We start from the raw sequence: 23,218 nt of genomic DNA, 5'->3' as shown, positions 1-23,218 counted from the left end.
AGAGTTTGCACGGTCATCCCACAAGCGCTATCGGTGCGACCCCCTTTGTTAGCATGCTTTGTTACAGTCCTGGATATCTTCCAGGCAGCAGTGTGGTCCTTGCTGCACATGTTCACAATACACTACTACCTGGGCAGTTGGGTCTGTCAAGGTGGGCACTTTGCTCCTTTGATGCTGCTGTATGTTTTTAGTGTGAACCGGTTTTGCGCAGACACAGCCGGGGAGGTATTACTTTCTTATCTTTTCTATGGTAGGAAATCTGCTGCTAGAAGTCCCTATCAGATAAACAAGTTACTCCCCTTCGGTAACGCTTTATCTGGTAGAGACTAGCTAGCTGCAGATTCCTTATCGACCCACCCATCCTCACCTCTGCAAACTGGTTTCTAGGGACAGAATTGTTGCCTTTTTTTAGGGCCCTGCTTTTCCACACCAGTGGTCAGTGTGTGGTGTGGAAAGTAGCGGTCTTTATGCTGAGGTGGCACCTATATAGGCACCATGCATGTCACTTTTGATGCAGACAATACCACGTGGAGCTGGTGCTCAGGGGTACTATTCATAAAGAATTTCTGGGTCCAATCTGGTTCCTGGGGCTATTTCTAAGGTAAGGAATCTGTGGCTAGATAGTTTCTACCAGATCAGACGTTACCAGCAATAATGAGATGTTTGTTTGAAGTAGCTGTAGTCTCCACAATGTCAACTTTTTTTGGTCTGACTTCTTTGTCTTAGAACTGAAACATGAAGTAACTCTATAAATGTTTTAGAAAGACCACACCAGTCGATTGGCATAGTCTCTTAAGATACACTTTGTATAATTATTTAATCTACAACCAAGTGGCACTTAGCAGTAAATGTCCCTTGAGCTGTTCTGTGCCAGCAGATGCTAACTCGTAGTTTTCTTTTTGTCTTAAATTTTCTGTGCTTTATTTCCTCACGTAGATTATTGATTGATTATCGCATGGTGTATCTCAGGACGTTGAAGGGAAGTGCTGCTTTGTCATATTGGCACTGTTATCAAATAGAACCACTATAGTGCAGGTGGCAAAATAAACTGTAGTTGTAAATCGCAGTACCCACTCAGGATCCTGCTCTGTACCCTCTCTCACCGCAGCATTCTTCTCCCCAATCTGCAAAAGTAACTGGATATGATTTGGGAAAAGGGACATGAGGTTCAAACATGTAAGCCTTCATTGAGAGCAGAGAATGTCAGGATACACAGGAGTAGCTTGTCACTGAGGTGCAAGTGCATCAGGTTGACAGTGTTTTAAAAATTACTGAGATGCCATTTGGGGTTGTCATGTTATCTCCAGTACAACTGGTGGCGTAGATATTCTTAGGTGGTATAGAAATAATCTAAAACTGGACTAGGTGGAAGATTAAGTAATAAGTCCTGGTGGGTATTGTGCATATTTTGCTAAGGGAGTTATGTACAGCTGGATTTCACCATTCATGCGGAGTGATTGAAGAATGACAGATTGTGATATTTCCTTTCATCTGGTGGGACTCTATCTTGATTAATGTAGTAGTTTGCTCTTTCTCTGCCCCCCGGTCTCTTAGAGCTGTGAAGTGACTAATAGGTGACAATGTATCCGCTTATTTTTCCATCGGATACATGTTTAAAAATAATAATAATAATAATAATAGTCCTTTCCTGAAATGTTTTTGAGTTATTCCATGCAAGGCGTTTAAGAGGCGACAGGGAAAGAGCACTTACCTGAAGTGTCAAGCAGTAAACACAGATTCTTAGGAAGAAAGTGACCTATATAATTATTTTGTATATTAGAGAAGTGGGTAGAGTTTTTTGTAAGAACCATCCTCCTGCAACGCTGCCTTACTGTAAAAGTAGCTGCTAGCGTGGTTAACCTTTCGTAACCAATATCTTGTTTACCTATGCATCTCAGTTAGGCCCTGTGAGCAGCAGTGCTGCATTCATAACCAAAGCAATTTGCTCAAAGTAATTGTGTACAATATTTGTTTTTCTTACAGAAGAACGAAGAAGAATAAACAGAAAAGTAAGTCTTATTTTCTTTTTCTACCCACTCAAAGAGCAAGTTATTTTTAAGATACAGGACATACAGTTGGCATGTTTTGCAAGTACAGGGAGTTAGCAGGTCATTAGTTACTAATATGTCTACCAGACCCTTGAGTAGGATTGGTTTGAGACTGCTCTTTGTGTTTTAAGTCCAGTAATACTGAGCTATGATGATCTTTTGCAACTATACTGTTGTTCTAGTTTTCCGCAGGGTGCTTCCCTAATCTGAAGAGTGGCTACTGGCTTTTTGACATTAAACAACCCCACCCCCATCCCAAATTCTTTGCTGAAGTTCATGCATTTCTACATTCTGATGTAACACAGGGCTTTTTGAAATATACTACATCACTTATCAATCCCTTTCAAAAGCTCTTACATTCTCTGAACACCAATATCCTTGTGCCTAACGTCATTGATCACAAGTGCATTCTGTACCCTTATTTTCAACACCCACATTTGAACAGCATACCTCCCATGTCATCCTTTTAGATTTTAAATATCTGGCACTTCTCAGGCAATTTCATAACTCCATATCCTTTGTGAAATCTGCTCTCATCCCAACACTTATCTCTAACCTTTATTACTAAGCCACATACACTTGATTCTTGTTTGAAAGTGTTGCTTTCAGCTAAACGTTATTGTTAATTGGAAATAAATGCTACACATACCTTAGTGGCTTGTTATGGGTCACATGTCTGGGCTAACAGATAGGATACAATATAGTGTCCAGTTCTAAGCTTGGAGTTGTTACTTGACTTCACTTTTTTCTGCAGCTCCAGGGGCAGGAGAAGGTAGCAGTACGAGTGATGCTCCTCAACCACCGCGCAAGAAGAGAGCTCGTGTAGACCCCAGCGTGGAAAATGTATGTGCATCAGTGATCTATGCCCTGCTAATGTGATAAGTAGGCTGAGCAGAGGTGTTGGTGCGGTCTGTGTTAAATCCACTAAAGCAATTGATGCTTGTGTTTTTGTTTGATTACAATTAAGTGAGGAAAAATAGGTGGTGGAGAGGTTTGATTTGTGAAGATTCCCCCTTAAGCAGAAACTAACCAGGGCAATGGTCTGACTAGACTCCTTAACTAGTTTGGAGAAAGTATGCTATCCTTCTCTGTTAAACCTTTAAATGCTGAGACTTTTCCTCCCATTTCCGAGCCCTTTTTAGGGTCGCGCTTGCGTTGCATGCGCACGCGTATCGCAGCGAGACGCTTTAGTATTTAGAAAAGGGCTCGGAGCCCTGTCAACTTCACGTCAGTGTTTTTTATTGGTTTGTGGGCTTGCCTAATAAAATCTGCTTGCTTTCATTAGTCGAAGGCACGCATACATCATGCCTTTTCCGGTGGCTAGCCCTCCTCGAGCGCAGCGACCAAGTACAGAAAACATGAGAGGCTCGCTGTTTTCCATCAGGCTCGTGGACTCCTTTTTCTCTAATTTACGAGCGTGATCTCGCTTGGCAGAAGTCGAGCGCTTTACATAGTTAATTTCACTTTTTTGGGTTATGTACATAAATGCACTTTTGCCCGATAAGTGAAAAGTCGGGTTAGGAGTTTACAACGCGATCAGCTCTGACATGAGCAAACGCGAGACCCGTTGCATTGTAAGTGCTTGTTAAGTCAAGTCTACAAGACAGCATAAGCTTTCTGATTGGAAAATTCCTTTTGTAGGCTTACCAAGTGGCTTACAACCCAACAATTGCTTACCCAAGCCTCCAAAAATAACCGATGTTACCAGAACTTTTGACTTGAATAATCCTCCATCAGGCCCCCGACCCCTGTCTGTACGAAACTGGCTATCTGCGTAGTGTACCAAATATAAGGGGACACTATGCAGATAGTCCAGACGGCCTTTTTTGGATTACAGGGTTAAATAATAATCCCAAATGCTCTCTATTGTGGTAATGTGGGTGAGCAGTTCAGATTTATCAGAGGGTAGTGCCAAGCTTTTGTTGAACAGAGTTCATAAATGTGACACACACTTGAGAAGAAATTGGAGACAATGTTTAGAAAAATATAGTTACATTCATAGAATATTTAAATACCAGAAAAGGGCAAGAGGGTAAGTACTGTTGCGGTGAATCAATTTTTGTAAGTAACCATTCCCTCAAATGCATTTTGTGAATAACTTTGGATAAAGTACTTAATGCGTAGGGCTCTCTGGAGTCGATTCTTAGGGGTCCCCTTTAGGTCGTCTGGTGCTAGGGGGACAAGGTCACAAGAAACCCCAGCAGTTCAGTTTTACCTGTCCTAGGTCGTCTGGGTGTAGAGGTGCTCCTGCATCAAGGCAGCCACAATTCTTGGGTAGACCTGTAAGAAGGGGTCAAAAACAGGGCACCCAGTCCACTGTCGGTGATAGGCCTCTGCAATACTGACTTCCTTCGATGGCTAGTCTCTGGTTGTGGCGTTTGAGATCGGTCTGGACACAAACAAGCGTTGGATGCTGCAAGGGGTCTGATACTCTGGGTATTAGTGCAGATTGCCACCAATAGGTCTTGGGTTCTTCTCACTTGGTGGGAAGATGGGTTCGTCCTGCTGGAGCTCAGTGACTTCCTGGGCGGTAGCTGCGTTGGTGGACCTGGTGGGCAGCAGAACGGTAACCTGACTTTGCAGTTGGTGCCTGCAGACTGTAAGGAGATGGCTTCTTCACTTCAAGGAGATGCTGATGGCCTGGCAAAGTGCTGGAGGCTCTGAGGCTTTTGGAGGATCCACAGGCCTTGGACAACTTTATTCACCAGCCTTTGGAATGTTGCAGGGACATTCTTCAGTCCAAAGGGTATCATCGTAAAGTGACAATGCCCACTAGGAGTCGAGAATGCTGTTTTTGGTTTGGCATCCTCTGATAACTTGATCTGCCAGCAGTCATATCAAAGGTGCTTAGATATTTGGCAGAAGCCAGTGTTTTTATTAGCTCATCCGCCCTAGGGATAGGATGAGCATCTGTTTTAGTTACAGTATTGAGGCCTCTGTAGTCTACACAAAACCTCATCTCTTTTTCCATTTTGAGAGTAGGGCTTTGGGATAAGTACTACAAGACTAGCCCAGAGACTGTCTGAAGGCTCAATAACTCCAAGGTCTAGTATCTTTTGCACCTCAAGTTTGATGCACTCCCAACATGATCAGGCTGCCTGTATGTTTTACTTTTGAGAGGCAGGCTATCGCCTGTATCAGTGGTGTGTTCACACCATGTAGTTTGACCAATAGTCAGAGAGAACAGTTCAGAGAACTGGCCTAGGAGATTTCTGCAGTCTTCATTCTGTTGCTCAGAGAGGCAGTCTGCAATTACCGAGCCATCTGCTGTATTGTAGGAGAAGAGGTCAGGGAGAGGGTCACACTCTTCTTCCTGACCTTCATCAGTAGCCATGAGCAGAGGTATGTCAGTCTTGTCATAAAAAGGTTTCAGGTGGTTCACATGAAGCACCCGGTAGGGGCTTCTAGGAGTGCCTGTTCTCTCTACAATAGTGTGTGGGCCACTTCTCTTGTCTTGGAGTCCCCTGGGAGACACAGGCTCCAGGACCCACACCTTCTGTCCTGGCTGACCGTCAGCACAGCCTTCTGTTCATGCAACTGCTTCTGCAGTTCTTGGCAGGCCTAAAGATTGCCCTCTTCATGTATTCTAGATCTGAGGCCCAATACACAGTCCACAATGTCCTATTTTGGAGGCTGGAGAGGTTGCTCCCAGCTTTCCTTCATAAGGGCAAGAGGACCCCTGATAGGGTGTCCAAACAAAAGTTCAAAAGGCTGTAGCCCACTCCCTCTTGAGGAACCTCTGTAGGTGAAAAGGAGGCAAAGTAACAGGACAGCCAACCTGCTTCTGAGTTTCTCGGAGAGTTCCATTATTATGCTTTTTGATGGTTTTGTTGAACCTTTCAACTAACCTGTTTGAGAAAGGTAGGGGGTTGTGAAGTTTTAAGTGACAACACGCCACACCCCTTTCACGTGGCTTTAAGGTAAGCAGACATGAATTTTGCATCTCTGTCTGATACCATCTTTTTAGGAAAACCCATCCTGGATAAAATTCCCAGGAGGGCCTTGGCCACTGCAGGGGCAGTGGTCCTAAGAGGGATGACCTCTAAATACCTGGTGGCATGGTCTATCTCCAGTATGAATCTGTTTCCAGAGGAGGTTGGAGGGTCCGAGAGGGGTGGGGGGGGAACAACGATATCCACCCAACGCTCTCAAAGGCTACCACTGGTAGTGGAATTAGGGGGGCCTTTGGGGTGCTACCTGTCTTGCCAATGGCTTGACAGGTAACACAAGAGCAACAAAACTCCTTTGTGTCTTCTGACACGTGGGGCCAGTGAAAGTGAGGGACCAGCCTGTCCCAAGTCTTGCTTTGCCCCAAGTGGCCTGCAAAGGGTATGCCTTGTGCTAGGGTTAACAGGAACTCTCTAAATTTGCCAGTTTCCTGGGGGCACCAAGTTTAGGGTCCCTTGCTTCTGAATAAAGGAGGCTGTTATCCCATTATACCCTATGGGTACCACTGACATCGCCTGCGTCTTGTGTTCTGCAGTTTGCTGCCTTAATCTTTCCAATGTGGGACAGGTCTGCTGTTCCAAACTGAGTTCCTCCCTGGTGGCCCCCCCCCCGGCACCCAAGAGATCAACTGTGTCAGCTTTGTGCTCCTCTGGTGTGGATTCCTCTCCCTCCGGAGTAGAATCCTCACTGGAAGTTTTAGCAGGGGTTGACTTTTTACCTTGCCTGTCATTCTTTTTAGGAGCTTCCTAGGCCATTGTTCCAGGCCCCAGCACTTCTTGTTCCTTTTTTTTTTTTTTTTTGGCCTGTGCTCTACTCAGGGCAGAGATATGTCCGGGGATGCCCAGAATTGTTGCATGGGCCTCCAACTTCACTTCAGCCAAAGCTGAAGTCTCCAAGGACACTACAGCTTTTTAAGGACCAGTAATTCCCCCCCACCCCCCCTTTACCCAACACCCCTCACCAGATGCTAAAGTCAATAACTGCCATGGGGTGGCACTAAGTGTTATTGTGAGCATCAGTCACTTGGTAGGTGTGACCAAGTAGGTGTTGTTCAGGTGACGCCAGTTTTTTTTGTCACTATAGTGACACTGGCACCTGTGTCCCTGTAGGCCTCATCCTCAACACCATTTATTAAGGGATGCTGTCTGTACCTACCCATATTAAGGGGACAGGCAACTAGGGTGGCAAGGTCAGTGTCTCCACCAGAGACCAACACAGCCTCCGTGGTCTCCCTTACTAGCTCAGATCCCACTACAGTCCCCGAGGTGAACCCAGCTACACCTTTGGACTGACTACTATTACCACTACTATTGCTAGGAGCACCAGGGGTAGGAGTGATAGTAGTAGTTGTAGGCGTCTTGGTGCTATTTTTAGGACTGGTGCTTTCACCTGTCCTGTGGCCTTGTTTTCTACAGATGTAGCACCAAGGTTTCTTAGAGGAAGCGGTTTTAGACCTACCCCCAGAAGTTTTGTGGGCCTGGTTTCTTCTTCTTTAAAAAAAAAAAAAAAAAAATTGTCCCCACCTTTGTCCAGATGCTTACAAGTTTCCTTCTTGTGGTCACCGGCTGTATGAGGTTTTTCTACTCACCCTGGTGCAGAACCATTTGTCTGCCTTCTGTCACAGTTCTTGGGGAGAGGTCAGTTCAGTGTCCTCAAGATTGATGCAGCTGATCAGAAATAGTTATTCAGAATGTTCTCCGTCAGAATTAGATTATGCAAGCCCTGGTAGTCACTCACTTTGCTCTCATGCAACCAGCCTTCCAGAGCTTTAACTGAGCAGTCCACAAAATCTAGCCAACCCTGGGAGGACTTCTTTTTGGTCTCCCTGAACTTTATCCATTTTGTTCAGTGGTTAGCCTAAATCCATCTAAGAGTGCATTTTTGAGTGCTGTGTAATCATCTGCATCTTCTTCTCTGACAGTGAGGAGTTTGTCTCTGCCTTTGTCAGAGGAGAGCCTCAAGATTGCTGGCCACTGTCCTTGAGGGACCCTTTGTACTTTACAGGCCCTCTCCAAGGCAGTGAACCATTTGTAAATATCATCTCTCACCTTGTAAAGTGGGACAGCCTGGCCTCCTCCGATCTCAGTTTCCTAAGTTCTCTATCTAGGGAATCTTACTCTGAGTTGGAGCAGTGGGTCCCCTCGGATACTGAGGAGACCTGGGTGTTGACAGAGAAGGACCTATCCCTCCTCCTGGGGTCCCTTTGAATCAACCCTCTATGAGAAAACATAGGCTCCCCCCCCCCTTAACTACCTACAGTGCTCCTAACATGGCTGTAGTGTTCCCCTGGTTCCTCCTGACCCTCTCCAGTTTAGTCTAAATCTATCCTAAGACTTGCAGATATGTCTCTACTTCCTCCTCCCCCTGGCTGACTGAGCTTTCCTGGTCCGCCTGGAGCAGTAACCTCAGACGTAGACACTTGTTGGGATTTCTCCCTGTTTTCAGCTTCCTGGAAGCACACATCTCCCTCAACACCTAGAACGTGCAGTTCTCATAGTGAGCATCTGAGACCTAAGCTGTGTAATCCACTGAAGACATCTTTCTAGAGTGGTGTGGGTGCACCTGACCACTCTAACAACTAGACTCCCTAGAAATGTTTGGAGAAAGGGCTATGCTAGACCCCCCACTTACCTAAACTAGGAGACTAGAGATCCTGATCACTAAGTGCAGCGTGTACATAACCACTAATAATGGTCTTTCCTGTGGAAAGTGACTACTGACAAAGTGGTAAGGCAATTAAGTGTCTTATCCCACCTCTGCACCACCAATGAAGGAAGCTGGCCTGATGAGTGGTGAGCACCTATTGTGTTACCACCTTATACCAGGTCCAGGTATCCCCTTTTAGTGAAGTGTAGGCAGTGTCTAGGAAGCCAGGGCTCTCTAGATGTAGATGTGGATGATCAGCCAAGACTTATCTAGGAGGCATGCAAAGCATATGAAATACAATTAAAGTCACACAGCACTATCACACAGTGTTATAAACATCAAGGTACTTTATTATGGTAACACAAATACTAGAATACTAAAAGGCAGTCTCCCTCAACTGGAGGGAAGTAAACACACTATTCAAATACACATTAGCAATCAGTAAAGAATATAAAAGTACAAGCATTGGCAAAATGATTAAAAAACAGTGTAGGCCCTAGGGAAGGGCCAAACCATATACTAAATAAGTGGAATGCAAGGTTGTAGGAAAATGGCTCCTTGTGGCAGTTAACCCCCACCTTTTGCCTGCTATTGATGCTGACTTGACTGAGAAGTGTGCTGGGACCCTGCTAACCAGGCCCCAGCACCGATGTTCTTTCACTAAATATGTACCATTGTTTCCACAATTGGCACACAGATAAGTCCCTTGTAAAAGGTGCCAGTGGTGCCAAGGGTCCTGGGACCAAGGAAGGTCCCTAAAGGCTGCAGCATGTGTTGTGCCACCCTAAGGGACCCCTCACATAACACATGCACACTGCCATTTCAGATTGTGTGTGTTGGTGGGAAGAAAGAGACAGTCAATATGGCATCCCACTCAGGATGCCATGCACACAAAATACTGCATGCGGCATAGGTAAGTCACCCCTCGAGCAGGCATTAAAGCCCTAAGGCAGGGTGCACTATACTACAGGTGAGGGCATAGCTGCATGAGCAATATGCCCCTACAGTGTCTGTCCATTCTTAGACATTGTAAATACAGTGAGGCCATATTAATTACATGGTCTGGGAGTTTGTCAAAACAAATTCCACAGTTCCATAATGGCTACACTGAACACTGGGAAGTTTGGTATCAAACTTGTCAGAATAATAAACCCACACTGATACCAGTGATGGATTCATTAAAAAATTCACACAGAGGGCATATTAGAGATGCCCCCTGTGTTTTACCCAATCCTTCAGTGCAGGACTGACTGGTCTGTGCCAGCCTGCCACTGAGACGAGTGTCTGACCCCCTGGGGCGAGAGCCTTTGTGCCAGAAACAAAGCCTGCACTGTGTGGAAGTGCTACATACCTCCCAAAACCACGCCCCCTCCCCAAAACACACTCCTGCAGGAACTGTAACACCTAGCAGTGAGCTTCAAAGGCTCAGGCTTCGTGTTACAAGGCCCCAGGGCACTACAGCTAGTGGAGTTGCCCCCCCCCCCCCCCCCGGGATAGGGATGTGCTCACCTCCCCGGAGGGAGTACAATGAGTGTAGGAAGTTGGCTCTGTATCTACTATTTCAAAGTAAGAAATAGTGTGCACAGAGTCCAAGGGTTCCCCTTAGAGGTAAGATAGTGGCAAAAAGAGATCATTCTAATGCTCTATTTTGTGGTAGTGTGGTCGAGCAGTAGGCTTATGTAGGAAGTTGGCTCTGTATGTACTATTTCACAGTAAGGAATAGCATGCACAGAGTCCAAGGGTTCCCCTTAGAGGTAAGATAGTGGCAAAAAGAGATAATACTAATGCTCTATTTTGTGGTAGTGTGGTCGAGGAGTAGGCTTATCAAAGGAGTAGTGTTAAGCATTTGTTGTACACACACAGGCAATAAATGAGTAACACACACTCAGAGACAATTCCAGGCCAATAGGTTTTTGTAAGGAAATGCCTCCTTGGCATGGTTGCCCCCTGACTTTTTGCCTTTGCTGATGCTATGTTTACAATTGAAAGTGTGCTGAGGCCTGCTAACCAGGCCCCAGCACCAGTGTTCTTTCCCTAACCTGTACTTTTGTATCCACAATTGGCAGACCCTGGCATCCAGATAAGTCCCTTGTAACTGGTACTTCTAGTACCAAGGGCCCTGATGCCAAGGAAGGTCTCTAAGGGCTGCAGCATGTCTTATGCCACCCTGGAGACCTCTCACTCAGCACAGACACACTGCTTGCCAGCTTGTGTGTGCTAGTGAGAACAAAACGAGTAAGTCGACATGTGTAGGAAGTTGGCTCTGTATGTGCTATTTCAAAGTAAGGAATAGCATGCACAGAGTCCAAGGGTTCCCCTTAGAGGTAAAATAGTGGTAAAAATAGATAATACTAATGCTCTATTTTGTGGTAGTGTGGTCGAGCAGTAGGCTTATCCAAGGAGTAGTGTTAAGCATTTGTTGTACGTACACATAGACAATAAATGAGGTACACACACTCAGAGACAAATCCAGCCAATAGGTTTTTGTATAGAAAAATCTTTTCTTAGTTTATTTTAAGAACCACAGGTTCAAATTTTACATGTAATATCTCATTCGAAAGGTATTGCAGGTAAGTACTTTAGGAACTTCAAATCATCAAAATTGCATGTATACTTTTCAAGTTATTGACAAATAGCTGTTTTAAAAGTGGACACTTAGTGCAATTTTCACAGTTCCTAGGGGAGGTAAGTATTTGTTAGGTTAACCAGGTAAGTAAGACACTTACAGGGCTCAGTTCTTGGTCCAAGGTAGCCCACCGTTGGGGGTTCAGAGCAACCCCAAAGTCACCACACCAGCAGCTCAGGGCCGGTCAGGTGCAGAGTTCAAAGTGGTGCCCAAAACACATAGGCTAGAATGGAGAGGAGGGGGTGCCCCGGTTCCGGTCTGCTTGCAGGTAAGTACCCGCGTCTTCGGAGGGCAGACCAGGGGGGTTTTGTAGGGCACCGGGGGGGACACAAGCCCACACAGAAATTTCACCCTCAGCGGCGCGGGGGCGGCCGGGTGCAGTGTAGAAACAAGCGTCGGGTTCGCAATGTTAGTCTATGAGAGATCTCGGGATCTCTTCAGCGCTGCAGGCAGGCAAGGGGGGGATTCCTCGGGGAAACCTCCACTTGGGCAAGGGAGAGGGACTCCTGGGGGTCACTTCTCCAGTGAAAGTCCGGTCCTTCAGGTCCGGGGGGCTGCGGGTGCAGGGTCTCTCCCAGGCGTCGGGACTTTAGGTTCAAAGAGTCGCGGTCAGGGGAAGCCTCGGGATTCCCTCTGCAGGCGGCGCTGTGGGGGCTCAGGGGGGACAGGTTTTGGTACTCACAGTATCAGAGTAGTCCTGGGGTCCCTCCTGAGGTGTCGGATCTCCACCAGCCGAGTCGGGGTCGCCGGGTGCAGTGTTGCAAGTCTCACGCTTCTTGCGGGGAGCTTGCAGGGTTCTTTAAAGCTGCTGGAAACAAAGTTGCAGCTTTTCTTGGAGCAGGTCCGCTGTCCTCGGGAGTTTCTTGTCTTTTCGAAGCAGGGGCAGTCCTCAGAGGATGTCGAGGTCGCTGGTCCCTTTGGAAGGCGTCGCTGGAGCAGGATCTTTGGAAGGCAGGAGACAGGCCGGTGAGTTTCTGGAGCCAAGGCAGTTGTCGTCTTCTGGTCTTCCGCTGCAGGGGTTTTCAGCTAGGCAGTCCTTCTTCTTGTAGTTGCAGGAATCTAATTTTCTAGGGTTCAGGGTAGCCCTTAAATACTAAATTTAAGGGCGTGTTTAGGTCTGGGGGGTTAGTAGCCAATGGCTACTAGCCCTGAGGGTGGGTACACCCTCTTTGTGCCTCCTCCCAAGGGGAGGGGGTCACAGTCCTAACCCTATTGGGGGAATCCTCCATCTGCAAGATGGAGGATTTCTAAAAGTTAGTCACCTCAGCTCAGGACACCTTAGGGGCTGTCCTGACTGGCCAGTGACTCCTCCTTGTTATTCTCATTATTTTCTCCGGCCTTGCCGCCAAAAGTGGGGGCCGGGCCGGAGGGGGCGGGCAACTCCACTAGCTGGAGTGTCCTGCTGGGTTGGCACAAAGGAGGTGAGCCTTTGAGGCTCACCGCCAGGTGTGACAATTCCTGCCTGGGAGAGGTGTTAGCATCTCCACCCAGTGCAGGCTTTGTTACTGGCCTCAGAGTGACAAAGGCACTCTCCCCATGGGGCCAGCAACATGTCTCGGTTTGTGGCAGGCTGCTAAAACTAGTCAGCCTACACAGATAGTCGGTTAGGTTTCAGGGGGCACCTCTAAGGTGCCCTCTGTGGTGTGTTTTACAATAAAATGTACACTGGCATCAGTGTGCATTTATTGTGCTGAGAAGTTTGATACCAAACTTCCCAGTTTTCAGTGTAGCCATTATGGTGCTGTGGAGTTCGTGTTTGACAAACTCCCAGACCATATACTCTTATGGCTACCCTGCACTTACAATGTCTAAGGTTTTGTTTAGACACTGTAGGGGCACAGTGCTCATGCACTGGTACCCTCACCTATGGTATAGTGCACCCTGCCTTAGGGCTGTAAGGCCTGCTAGAGGGGTGTCTTACCTATACTGCATAGGCAGTGAGAGGCTGGCATGGCACCCTGAGGGGAGTGCCATGTCGACTTACTCCTTTTGTTCTCACTAGCACACACAGGCTTGTAAGCAGTGTGTCTGTGCTGAGTGAGGGGTCTCTAGGGTGGCATAAGACATGCTGCAGCCCTTAGAGACCTTCCTTGGTATCAGGGCCCTTGGTACTAGAAGTACCAGTTACAAGGGACTTATCTGAATGCCAGGGTGTGCCAATTGTGGATACAATGGTACATTTTAGGTGAAGGAACACTGGTGCTGGGGCCTGGTTAGCAGGGTCCCAGCACACTTCTCAGTCAAGTCAGCATCAGTATCAGGCAAAAAGTGGGGGGTAACTGCAACAGGGAGCCATTTCTTTACACAAGCCCCCCCCAGCCTACAGGCCAGGAGACTCAGCCCAAGCTGGGAGAGTCTTCCTAGTCTGTCAGGCGAGGAAGAGTAGGAGAAATAGGCTGGTTAGTTGCAGGGCCTACTCTGCCTTACATCCTTCTGTTCAGGTCATTCCCTTTGGGGAACTGACCCACTTCCACAGTGATAGGACCTAGTCTGAATTGCCTCTTGTCTGCCTCTTCAATGTCTCCACCCATTCTTTTTATTTTGGGTTTAGAGGTATCCACCTCTGCTAATCTTATCTTGGCCAGGGTTACCCCTAGCTTACCCAGAGAGGTTACCCAGAGCTGGAGTAACCCCACCATGACCAATAGGGTCAGGGGGCCTAACTTGCTATTTGGCATGGGGTCAGACCACCATGCTAAGGATAGTGCAGCCATAAAGGCTAACACCCAGCAGAGGCCACTGACAGCTGTCAGTGCCCAGAACCACACCTTTAGCTCTTCACCTAAAAGGGAAGGGGCTAAGTTACAGGCTTCTTTGGGTTCAGGTTGCCTGTCTGCTGTATTGGAGTGGGGGGTTACCACATCTTGTAGTAAACACCCTTCTTCCACTCTTTCTTCTGTTAGCTGAGGAGCCACCCACTCAGGTTTAACAGTTGCCTGACTAGCCAGGACTTCTTGTGGGTCAGGTTGGACTTTATCAGGGCCATTTTTGGAGTTCTCCCCTACTGGAGCAGAATCTCCTTGGCTTGCTGTAACCTTGGCTAAAGGTTGTCCACCCCTCCTACTCTGTTTTCTTTTCTTCTTTTTCTGGGGCCTGCTTGCATTTACTGCAGAGGCAGGACTTCCAGAATCCTTGGGAGAGGACTGGCACTGGACCAGTTCCTCTCTTGGGCTCTGACTAACCTCTGGGTAGTCATTTCCAAGGAGACAATCAAGGGGGAGGTCTGTACTGACTACTACCCTTCTCCAGCTAAGAGTGCCACCCACTTCTATGGGCACTAAAGCCACAGGCCTCTTAGTGACCCTGTCTAGGCTAACTCTTACCCTGGCAGTCTCACCTGGGATGTACTGGTTTGAGAGCACCAGCCTGTCATGCACAATAGTGTGACTGGCACAAGTGTCTCTCAGGGCAGTGGTTGGGATTCCATTCACCAGTAGGTGGTGGAAGTGTTTACTTCCCTCTGGAATCTCCAACTCACCTGTTGGGCCCTGTTTCCAGTTGAAGGCTATGAAGACCTCCTCATCTGAGGAGTCATCTCCCATGGCTACACTGGTTACCCCTGGAATTTTGTTCTGGGGTTTGTTTTTGGGACAAGAAGTGTCCTTGGTGTGGTGCCCAGACTGTTTACAGTTGTGGCACCATGCCTTAGTGGCATCCCAGTTCTTACCCTGGTACCCACCTTTGTTTTGGGTTGTGTCTTGGGGCCCACCCACCTGTTCTGGTTTTTGGGGGCCTACAGAGGACTCTTTTTCTTTGTTTCTAGTGTCACCCACTTTCTCCTGGGGAGTTTTTGTAACCCCTTTCTTTTGGTCACCCCCAGTGGAAGTTTTGGTTACCCTAGTCTTGACCCAGTGGTCTGCCTTCTTTCCCAATTCTTGGGGAGAAATTGGACCTAGGTCTACCAGATACTGATGCAACTTTTCATTGAAGCAGTTACTTAGAATGTGTTCTTTCATAAACAAATTATAAAGCCCAACATAGTCACACACTTCGTTTCCAGTTAACCAACCATCTAGTGTTTTTACTGAGTAGTCTACAAAATCAACCCAGGTCTGGCTCGAGGATTTTTGAGCCCCCCTGAATCTAATTCTATACTCCTCAGTGGAGAATCCAAAGCCCTCAATCAGGGTACCCTTCATGAGGTCATAAGATTCTGCATCTTTTCCAGAGAGTGTGAGGAGTCTATCCCTACACTTTCCAGTGAACATTTCCCAAAGGAGAGCACCCCAGTGAGATCTGTTTACTTTTCTGGTTACACAAGCCCTCTCAAAAGCTGTGAACCATTTGGTGATGTCATCACCATCTTCATATTTTGTTACAATCCCTTTGGGGATTTTTAGGATGTCAGGAGAATCTCTGACCCTATTTAAGTTGCTGCCACCATCGATGGGACCTAGGCCCATCTCTTTTCTTTCCCTTTCTATGGCTAGGAGCTGCTTTTCCAAAGCCAATCTTTTGACCATCCTGGCTAACAGGGGGTCATCTTCACTGGAGTTATCCTCAGTGATTTCAGAGGTGTTGGTCTCTCCTGTGAGGGAACCAGCATCTCTGACTATTATTTTTGGAGTCAGGGTTTGAGGGACCCTGTTCTCCCTAGATAGGACTGGTAGGGGGGAATTTTCCTCCAAGTCACTATCCTCTTCCTCTGAGTTGCCACCCTCAGAGGGGTTGGCCTTTTCAAACTCTGCCAAAAGCTCCTGGAGCTGTATTTTGGTAGGTTTGGGGCCCATTGTTATTTTCTTTATTTTACAGAGTGACCTTAGCTCCCTCTACTTAAGATGGAGGTAAGGTGTGGTGTCGAGTTCCACCACAGTCACATCTGTGGTAGACATTTTGCTTCTAAAAGTTGGAATACTTTTTAAGAATCTACAACTGGTTCTAGAATCTAATTCAAACTTTTACAAACTTTTAAACTCTAAAAGAAATGCTAAACAGGATCTAACACAAGGCCCTAGCAGGTCTTTTAAGAATTTAGAAAACTTTTCAAATTGCAAAAATCAATTTCTAATGACAATTTTTGAATTTGTCGTGTGATCAGGTATTGGCTGAGTAGTCCAGCAAATGCAAAGTCTTGTACCCCACCGCTGATCCACCAATGTAGGAAGTTGGCTCTGTATGTGCTATTTCAAAGTAAGGAATAGCATGCACAGAGTCCAAGGGTTCCCCTTAGAGGTAAAATAGTGGTAAAAATAGATAATACTAATGCTCTATTTTGTGGTAGTGTGGTCGAGCAGTAGGCTTATCCAAGGAGTAGTGTTAAGCATTTGTTGTACGTACACATAGACAATAAATGAGGTACACACACTCAGAGACAAATCCAGCCAATAGGTTTTTGTATAGAAAAATATCTTTTCTTAGTTTATTTTAAGAACCACAGGTTCAAATTTTACATGTAATATCTCATTCGAAAGGTATTGCAGGTAAGTACTTTAGGAACTTCAAATCATCAAAATTGCATGTATACTTTTCAAGTTATTGACAAATAGCTGTTTTAAAAGTGGACACTTAGTGCAATTTTCACAGTTCCTAGGGGAGGTAAGTATTTGTTAGGTTAACCAGGTAAGTAAGACACTTACAGGGCTCAGTTCTTGGTCCAAGGTAGCCCACCGTTGGGGGTTCAGAGCAACCCCAAAGTCACCACACCAGCAGCTCAGGGCCGGTCAGGTGCAGAGTTCAAAGTGGTGCCCAAAACACATAGGCTAGAATGGAGAGGAGGGGGTGCCCCGGTTCCGGTCTGCTTGCAGGTAAGTACCCGCGTCTTCGGAGGGCAGACCAGGGGGGTTTTGTAGGGCACCGGGGGGGACACAAGCCCACACAGAAATTTCACCCTCAGCGGCGCGGGGGCGGCCGGGTGCAGTGTAGAAACAAGCGTCGGGTTCGCAATGTTAGTCTATGAGAGATCTCGGGATCTCTTCAGCGCTGCAGGCAGGCAAGGGGGGGATTCCTCGGGGAAACCTCCACTTGGGCAAGGGAGAGGGACTCCTGGGGGTCACTTCTCCAGTGAAAGTCCGGTCCTTCAGGTCCGGGGGGCTGCGGGTGCAGGGTCTCTCCCAGGCGTCGGGACTTTAGGTTCAAAGAGTCGCGGTCAGGGGAAGCCTCGGGATTCCCTCTGCAGGCGGCGCTGTGGGGGCTCAGGGGGGACAGGTTTTGGTACTCACAGTATCAGAGTAGTCCTGGGGTCCCTCCTGAGGTGTCGGATCTCCACCAGCCGAGTCGGGGTCGCCGGGTGCAGTGTTGCAAGTCTCACGCTTCTTGCGGGGAGCTTGCAGGGTTCTTTAAAGCTGCTGGAAACAAAGTTGCAGCTTTTCTTGGAGCAGGTCCGCTGTCCTCGGGAGTTTCTTGTCTTTTCGAAGCAGGGGCAGTCCTCAGAGGATGTCGAGGTCGCTGGTCCCTTTGGAAGGCGTCGCTGGAGCAGGATCTTTGGAAGGCAGGAGACAGGCCGGTGAGTTTCTGGAGCCAAGGCAGTTGTCGTCTTCTGGTCTTCCGCTGCAGGGGTTTTCAGCTAGGCAGTCCTTCTTCTTGTAGTTGCAGGAATCTAATTTTCTAGGGTTCAGGGTAGCCCTTAAATACTAAATTTAAGGGCGTGTTTAGGTCTGGGGGGTTAGTAGCCAATGGCTACTAGCCCTGAGGGTGGGTACACCCTCTTTGTGCCTCCTCCCAAGGGGAGGGGGTCACAGTCCTAACCCTATTGGGGGAATCCTCCATCTGCAAGATGGAGGATTTCTAAAAGTTAGTCACCTCAGCTCAGGACACCTTAGGGGCTGTCCTGACTGGCCAGTGACTCCTCCTTGTTATTCTCATTATTTTCTCCGGCCTTGCCGCCAAAAGTGGGGGCCGGGCCGGAGGGGGCGGGCAACTCCACTAGCTGGAGTGTCCTGCTGGGTTGGCACAAAGGAGGTGAGCCTTTGAGGCTCACCGCCAGGTGTGACAATTCCTGCCTGGGAGAGGTGTTAGCATCTCCACCCAGTGCAGGCTTTGTTACTGGCCTCAGAGTGACAAAGGCACTCTCCCCATGGGGCCAGCAACATGTCTCGGTTTGTGGCAGGCTGCTAAAACTAGTCAGCCTACACAGATAGTCGGTTAGGTTTCAGGGGGCACCTCTAAGGTGCCCTCTGTGGTTTGTTTTACAATAAAATGTACACTGGCATCAGTGTGCATTTATTGTGCTGAGAAGTTTGATACCAAACTTCCCAGTTTTCAGTGTAGCCATTATGGTGCTGTGGAGTTCGTGTTTGACAAACTCCCAGACCATATACTCTTATGGCTACCCTGCACTTACAATGTCTAAGGTTTTGTTTAGACACTGTAGGGGCACAGTGCTCATGCACTGGTACCCTCACCTATGGTATAGTGCACCCTGCCTTAGGGCTGTAAGGCCTGCTAGAGGGGTGTCTTACCTATACTGCATAGGCAGTGAGAGGCTGGCATGGCACCCTGAGGGGAGTGCCATGTCGACTTACTCCTTTTGTTCTCACTAGCACACACAGGCTTGTAAGCAGTGTGTCTGTGCTGAGTGAGGGGTCTCTAGGGTGGCATAAGACATGCTGCAGCCCTTAGAGACCTTCCTTGGTATCAGGGCCCTTGGTACTAGAAGTACCAGTTACAAGGGACTTATCTGAATGCCAGGGTGTGCCAATTGTGGATACAATGGTACATTTTAGGTGAAGGAACACTGGTGCTGGGGCCTGGTTAGCAGGGTCCCAGCACACTTCTGTCAAGTCAGCATCAGTATCAGGCAAAAAGTGGGGGGTAACTGCAACAGGGAGCCATTTCTTTACAACATGGCACTCCCCTCAGGGTGCCATGCCAGCCTCTCACTGCCTATGCAAGTATAGGTCAGTCACCCCTCTAGCAGGCCTTACAGCCCTAAGGCAGGGTGCACTATACCATAGGTGAGGGTACCAGTGCATGAGCATGGTACCCCTACAGTGTCTAAACAAAACCTTAGACATTGTAAGTGCAGGGTAGCCATAAGAGTATATGGTCTGGGAGTTTGTCAAACACGAACTCCACAGCACCATAATGGCTACACTGAAAACTGGGAAGTTTGGTATCAAACTTCTTAGCACAATAAATGCACACTGATGCCAGTGTACATTTTATTGCAAAATACACCCCAGAGGGCACCTGTAAAGAAATGGCTCCCTGTTGCAGTTACCCCCCACTTTTTGCCTGATACTGATGCTGACTTGACTGAGAAGAGTGCTGGGACCCTGCTAACCAGGCCCCAGCACCAGTGTTCCTTCACCTAGAATGTACCATTGTATCCACAATTGGCACACCCTGGCATTCAGATAAGTCCCTTGTAACTGGTACTTCTAGTACCAAGGGCCCTGATGCCAAGGAAGGTCTCTAAGGGCTGCAGCATGTCTTATGCCACCCTAGAGACCCCTCACTCAGCACAGACACACTGCTTACAAGCCTGTGTGTGCTAGTGAGAACAAAATGAGTAAGTCGACATGGCACTCCCCTCAGGGTGCCATGCCAGCCTCTCACTGCCTATGCAGTATAGGTAAGACACCCCTCTAGCAGGCCTTACAGCCCTAAGGCAGGGTGCACTATACCATAGGTGAGGGTACCAGTGCATGAGCATGGTACCCCTACAGTGTCTAAACAAAACCTTAGACATTGTAAGTGCAGGGTAGCCATAAGAGTATATGGTCTGGGAGTCTGTCAAACACGAACTCCACAGCACCATAATGGCTACACTGAAAACTGGGAAGTTTGGTATCAAACTTCTCAGCACAATAAATGCACACTGATGCCAGTGTACATTTTATTGTAAAATACACCACAGAGGGCACCTTAGAGGTGCCCCCTCAAACTTAACCGACTGTCTGTGTAGGCTGACTAGTTCCAGCAGCCTGCCACACCAGAGACATGTTGCTGGCCCCATGGGGAGAGTGCCTTTGTCACTCTGAGGCCAGTAACAAAGCCTGCACTGGGTGGAGATGCTAACACCTCCCCCAGGCAGGAGCTGTAACACCTGGCGGTGAGCCTCAAAGGCTCACCCCTTTGTCACAGCCCAGCAGGGCACTCCAGCTTAGTGGAGTTGCCCGCCCCCTCCGGCCACGGCCCCCACTTTTGGCGGCAAGGCTGGAGGGAACAAAGAAAGCAACAAGGAGGAGTCACTGGCCAGTCAGGACAGCCCCTAAGGTGTCCTGAGCTGAGGTGACTCTGACTTTTAGAAATCCTCCATCTTGCAGATGGAGGATTCCCCCAATAGGGTTAGGATTGTGACCCCCTCCCCTTGGGAGAAGGCACAAAGAGGGTGTACCCACCCTCAGGGCTAGTAGCCATTGGCTACTAACCCCCCAGACCTAAACACGCCCTTAAATTTAGTATTTAAGGGCTACCCTGAACCCTAGAAAATTAGATTCCTGCAACTACAAGAAGGACTGCCCAGCTGAAAACCCCTGCAGCGGAAGACCAGAAGACGACAACTGCCTTGGCTCCAGAAACTCACCGGCCTGTCTCCTGCCTTCCAAAGATCCTGCTCCAGCGACGCCTTCCAAAGGGACCAGCGACCTCGACATCCTCTGAGGACTGCCCCTGCTTCGAAAAGACAAGAAACTCCCGAGGACAGCGGACCTGCTCCAAGAAAAGCTGCGACTCTGTTTCCAGCAGCTTTAAAGAACCCTGCAAGCTCCCCGCAAGAAGCGTGAGACTTGCAACACTGCACCCGGCGACCCCGACTCGGCTGGTGGAGATCCGACACCTCAGACGGGACCCCAGGACTACTCTGATACTGTGAGTACCAAAACCTGTCCCCCCTGAGCCCCCACAGCGCCGCCTGCAGAGGGAATCCTGAGGCTTCCCCTGACCGCGACTCTTTGAATCTAAAGTCCCGACGCCTGGGAGAGACCCTGCACCCGCAGCCCCCAGGACCTGAAGGACCGGACTTTCACTGGAGAAGTGACCCCCAGGAGTCCCTCTCCCTTGCCCAAGTGGAGGTTTCCCCGAGGAATCCCCCTCTTGCCTGCCTGCAGCGCTGAAGAGATCCCGAGATCTCTCATAGACTAACATTGCGAACCCGACGCTTGTTTCTACACTGCACCCGGCCGCCCCCGCGCCGCTGAGGGTGAAATTTCGGTGTGGACTTGTGTCCCCCCCGGTGCCCTACAAAACCCCCCTGGTCTGCCCTCCGAAGACGCGGGTACTTACCTGCAAGCAGACCGGAACCGGGGCACCCCCTTGTAGGAAGTTGGCTCTGTATGTGCTATTTCAAAGTAAGGAATAGCATGCACAGAGTCCAAGGGTTCCCCTTAGAGGTAAAATAGTGGTAAAAATAGATAATACTAATGCTCTATTTTGTGGTAGTGTGGTCGAGCAGTAGGCTTATCCAAGGAGTAGTGTTAAGCATTTGTTGTACATACACATAGACAATAAATGAGGTACACACACTCAGAGACAAATCCAGCCAATAGGTTTTTATATAGAAAAATATCTTTTCTTAGTTTATTTTAAGAACCACAGGTTCAAATTCTACCTGTAATATCTCATTCGAAAGGTATTGCAGGTAAGTACTTTAGGAACTTCAAATCATCAAAATTGCATGTATACTTTTCAAGTTATTCACAAATAGCTGTTTTAAAAGTGGACACTTAGTGCAATTTTCACAGTTCCTAGGGGAGGTAAGTATTTGTTAGGTTAACCAGGTAAGTAAGACACTTACAGGGCTTAGTTCTTGGTCCAAGGTAGCCCACCGTTGGGGGTTCAGAGCAACCCCAAAGTCACCACACCAGCAGCTCAGGGCCGGTCAGGTGCAGAGTTCAAAGTGGTGCCCAAAACACATAGGCTAGAATGGAGAGAAGGGGGTGCCCCGGTTCCGGTCTGCTTGCAGGTAAGTACCCGCGTCTTCGGAGGGCAGACCAGGGGGGTTTTGTAGGGCACCGGGGGGGACACCAGTCCACACAGAAATTTCACCCTCAGCAGCGCGGGGGCGGCCGGGTGCAGTGTAGGAACAGGCGTCGGGTTCGCAATGTTAGTCTATGAGAGATCTCGGGATCTCTTCAGCGCTGCAGGCAGGCAAGGGGGGGATTCCTCGGGGAAACCTCCACTTGGGCAAGGGCGAGGGACTCCTGGGGGTCACTTCTCCAGTGAAAGTCCGGTCCTTCAGGTCCTGGGGGCTGCGGGTGCAGGGTCTCTCCCAGGCGTCGGGACTTTGGATTCAAAGAGTCGCGGTCAGGGGAAGCCTCGGGATTCCCTCTGCAGGCGGCGCTGTGGGGGCTCAGGGGGGACAGGTTTTGGTACTCACAGTCGGAGAGTAGTCCGGGGGTCCTCCCTGAGGTGTTGGTTCTCCACCAGCCGAGTCGGGGTCGCCGGGTGCAGTGTTGCAAGTCTCACGCTTCTTGCGGGGAGCTTGCAGGGTTCTTTCAAGGCTGCTGGAAACAAAGTTGCAGCCTTTCTTGGAGCAGGTCCGCTGTCCTCGGGAGTTTCTTGTCTTTTCGAAGCAGGGGCAGTCCTCAGAGGATGTCGAGGTCGCTGGTCCCTTTGGAAGGCGTCGCTGGAGCAGGATCTTTGGAAGGCAGGAGACAGGCCGGTGAGTTTCTGGAGCCAAGGCAGTTGTCGTCTTCTGGTCTTCCGCTGCAGGGGTTTTCAGCTGGGCAGTCCTTCTTCTTGTAGTTGCAGGAATCTAATCTTCTAGGGTTCAGGGTAGCCCTTAAATACTAAATTTAAGGGCGTGTTTAGGTCTGGGGGGTTAGTAGCCAATGGCTACTAGCCCTGAGGGTGGGTACACCCTCTTTGTGCCTCCTCCCAAGGGGAGGGGGTCACAATCCTAACCCTATTGGGGGAATCCTCCATCTGCAAGATGGAGGATTTCTAAAAGTTAGAGTCACCTCAGCTCAGGACACCTTAGGGGCTGTCCTGACTGGCCAGTGACTCCTCCTTGTTGCTTTCTTTGTTCCCTCCAGCCTTGCCGCCAAAAGTGGGGGCCGTGGCCGGAGGG

General features: G+C 48.6%; 1 protein-coding gene across 1 annotated transcript in view; it reads left to right on the top strand.

Moving 5' to 3' along the window:
- LOC138274391 (mortality factor 4-like protein 1) overlaps positions 1 to 23,218 on the top strand; it is a gene marked incomplete at its 3' end in the record, with an annotated part of 291,700 nt that overhangs the window by 101,842 nt on the left and 166,640 nt on the right. Inside the window, exons 8-9 of the mRNA XM_069218984.1 lie at positions 1,984 to 2,009; positions 2,803 to 2,891. Coding sequence (XP_069075085.1) covers positions 1,984 to 2,009; positions 2,803 to 2,891 — 115 coding nt within the window. The remainder of the gene's footprint in view (positions 1 to 1,983; positions 2,010 to 2,802; positions 2,892 to 23,218) is intronic.

The sequence above is a fragment of the Pleurodeles waltl genome, unplaced genomic scaffold (genome assembly GCF_031143425.1).
Source record: "Pleurodeles waltl isolate 20211129_DDA unplaced genomic scaffold, aPleWal1.hap1.20221129 scaffold_180, whole genome shotgun sequence".
Lineage (NCBI taxonomy): Eukaryota > Metazoa > Chordata > Amphibia > Caudata > Salamandridae > Pleurodeles > Pleurodeles waltl.
Note: the sequence above shows the minus strand (reverse complement) of the source record. Positions and strands in the feature narration are given on the sequence as shown.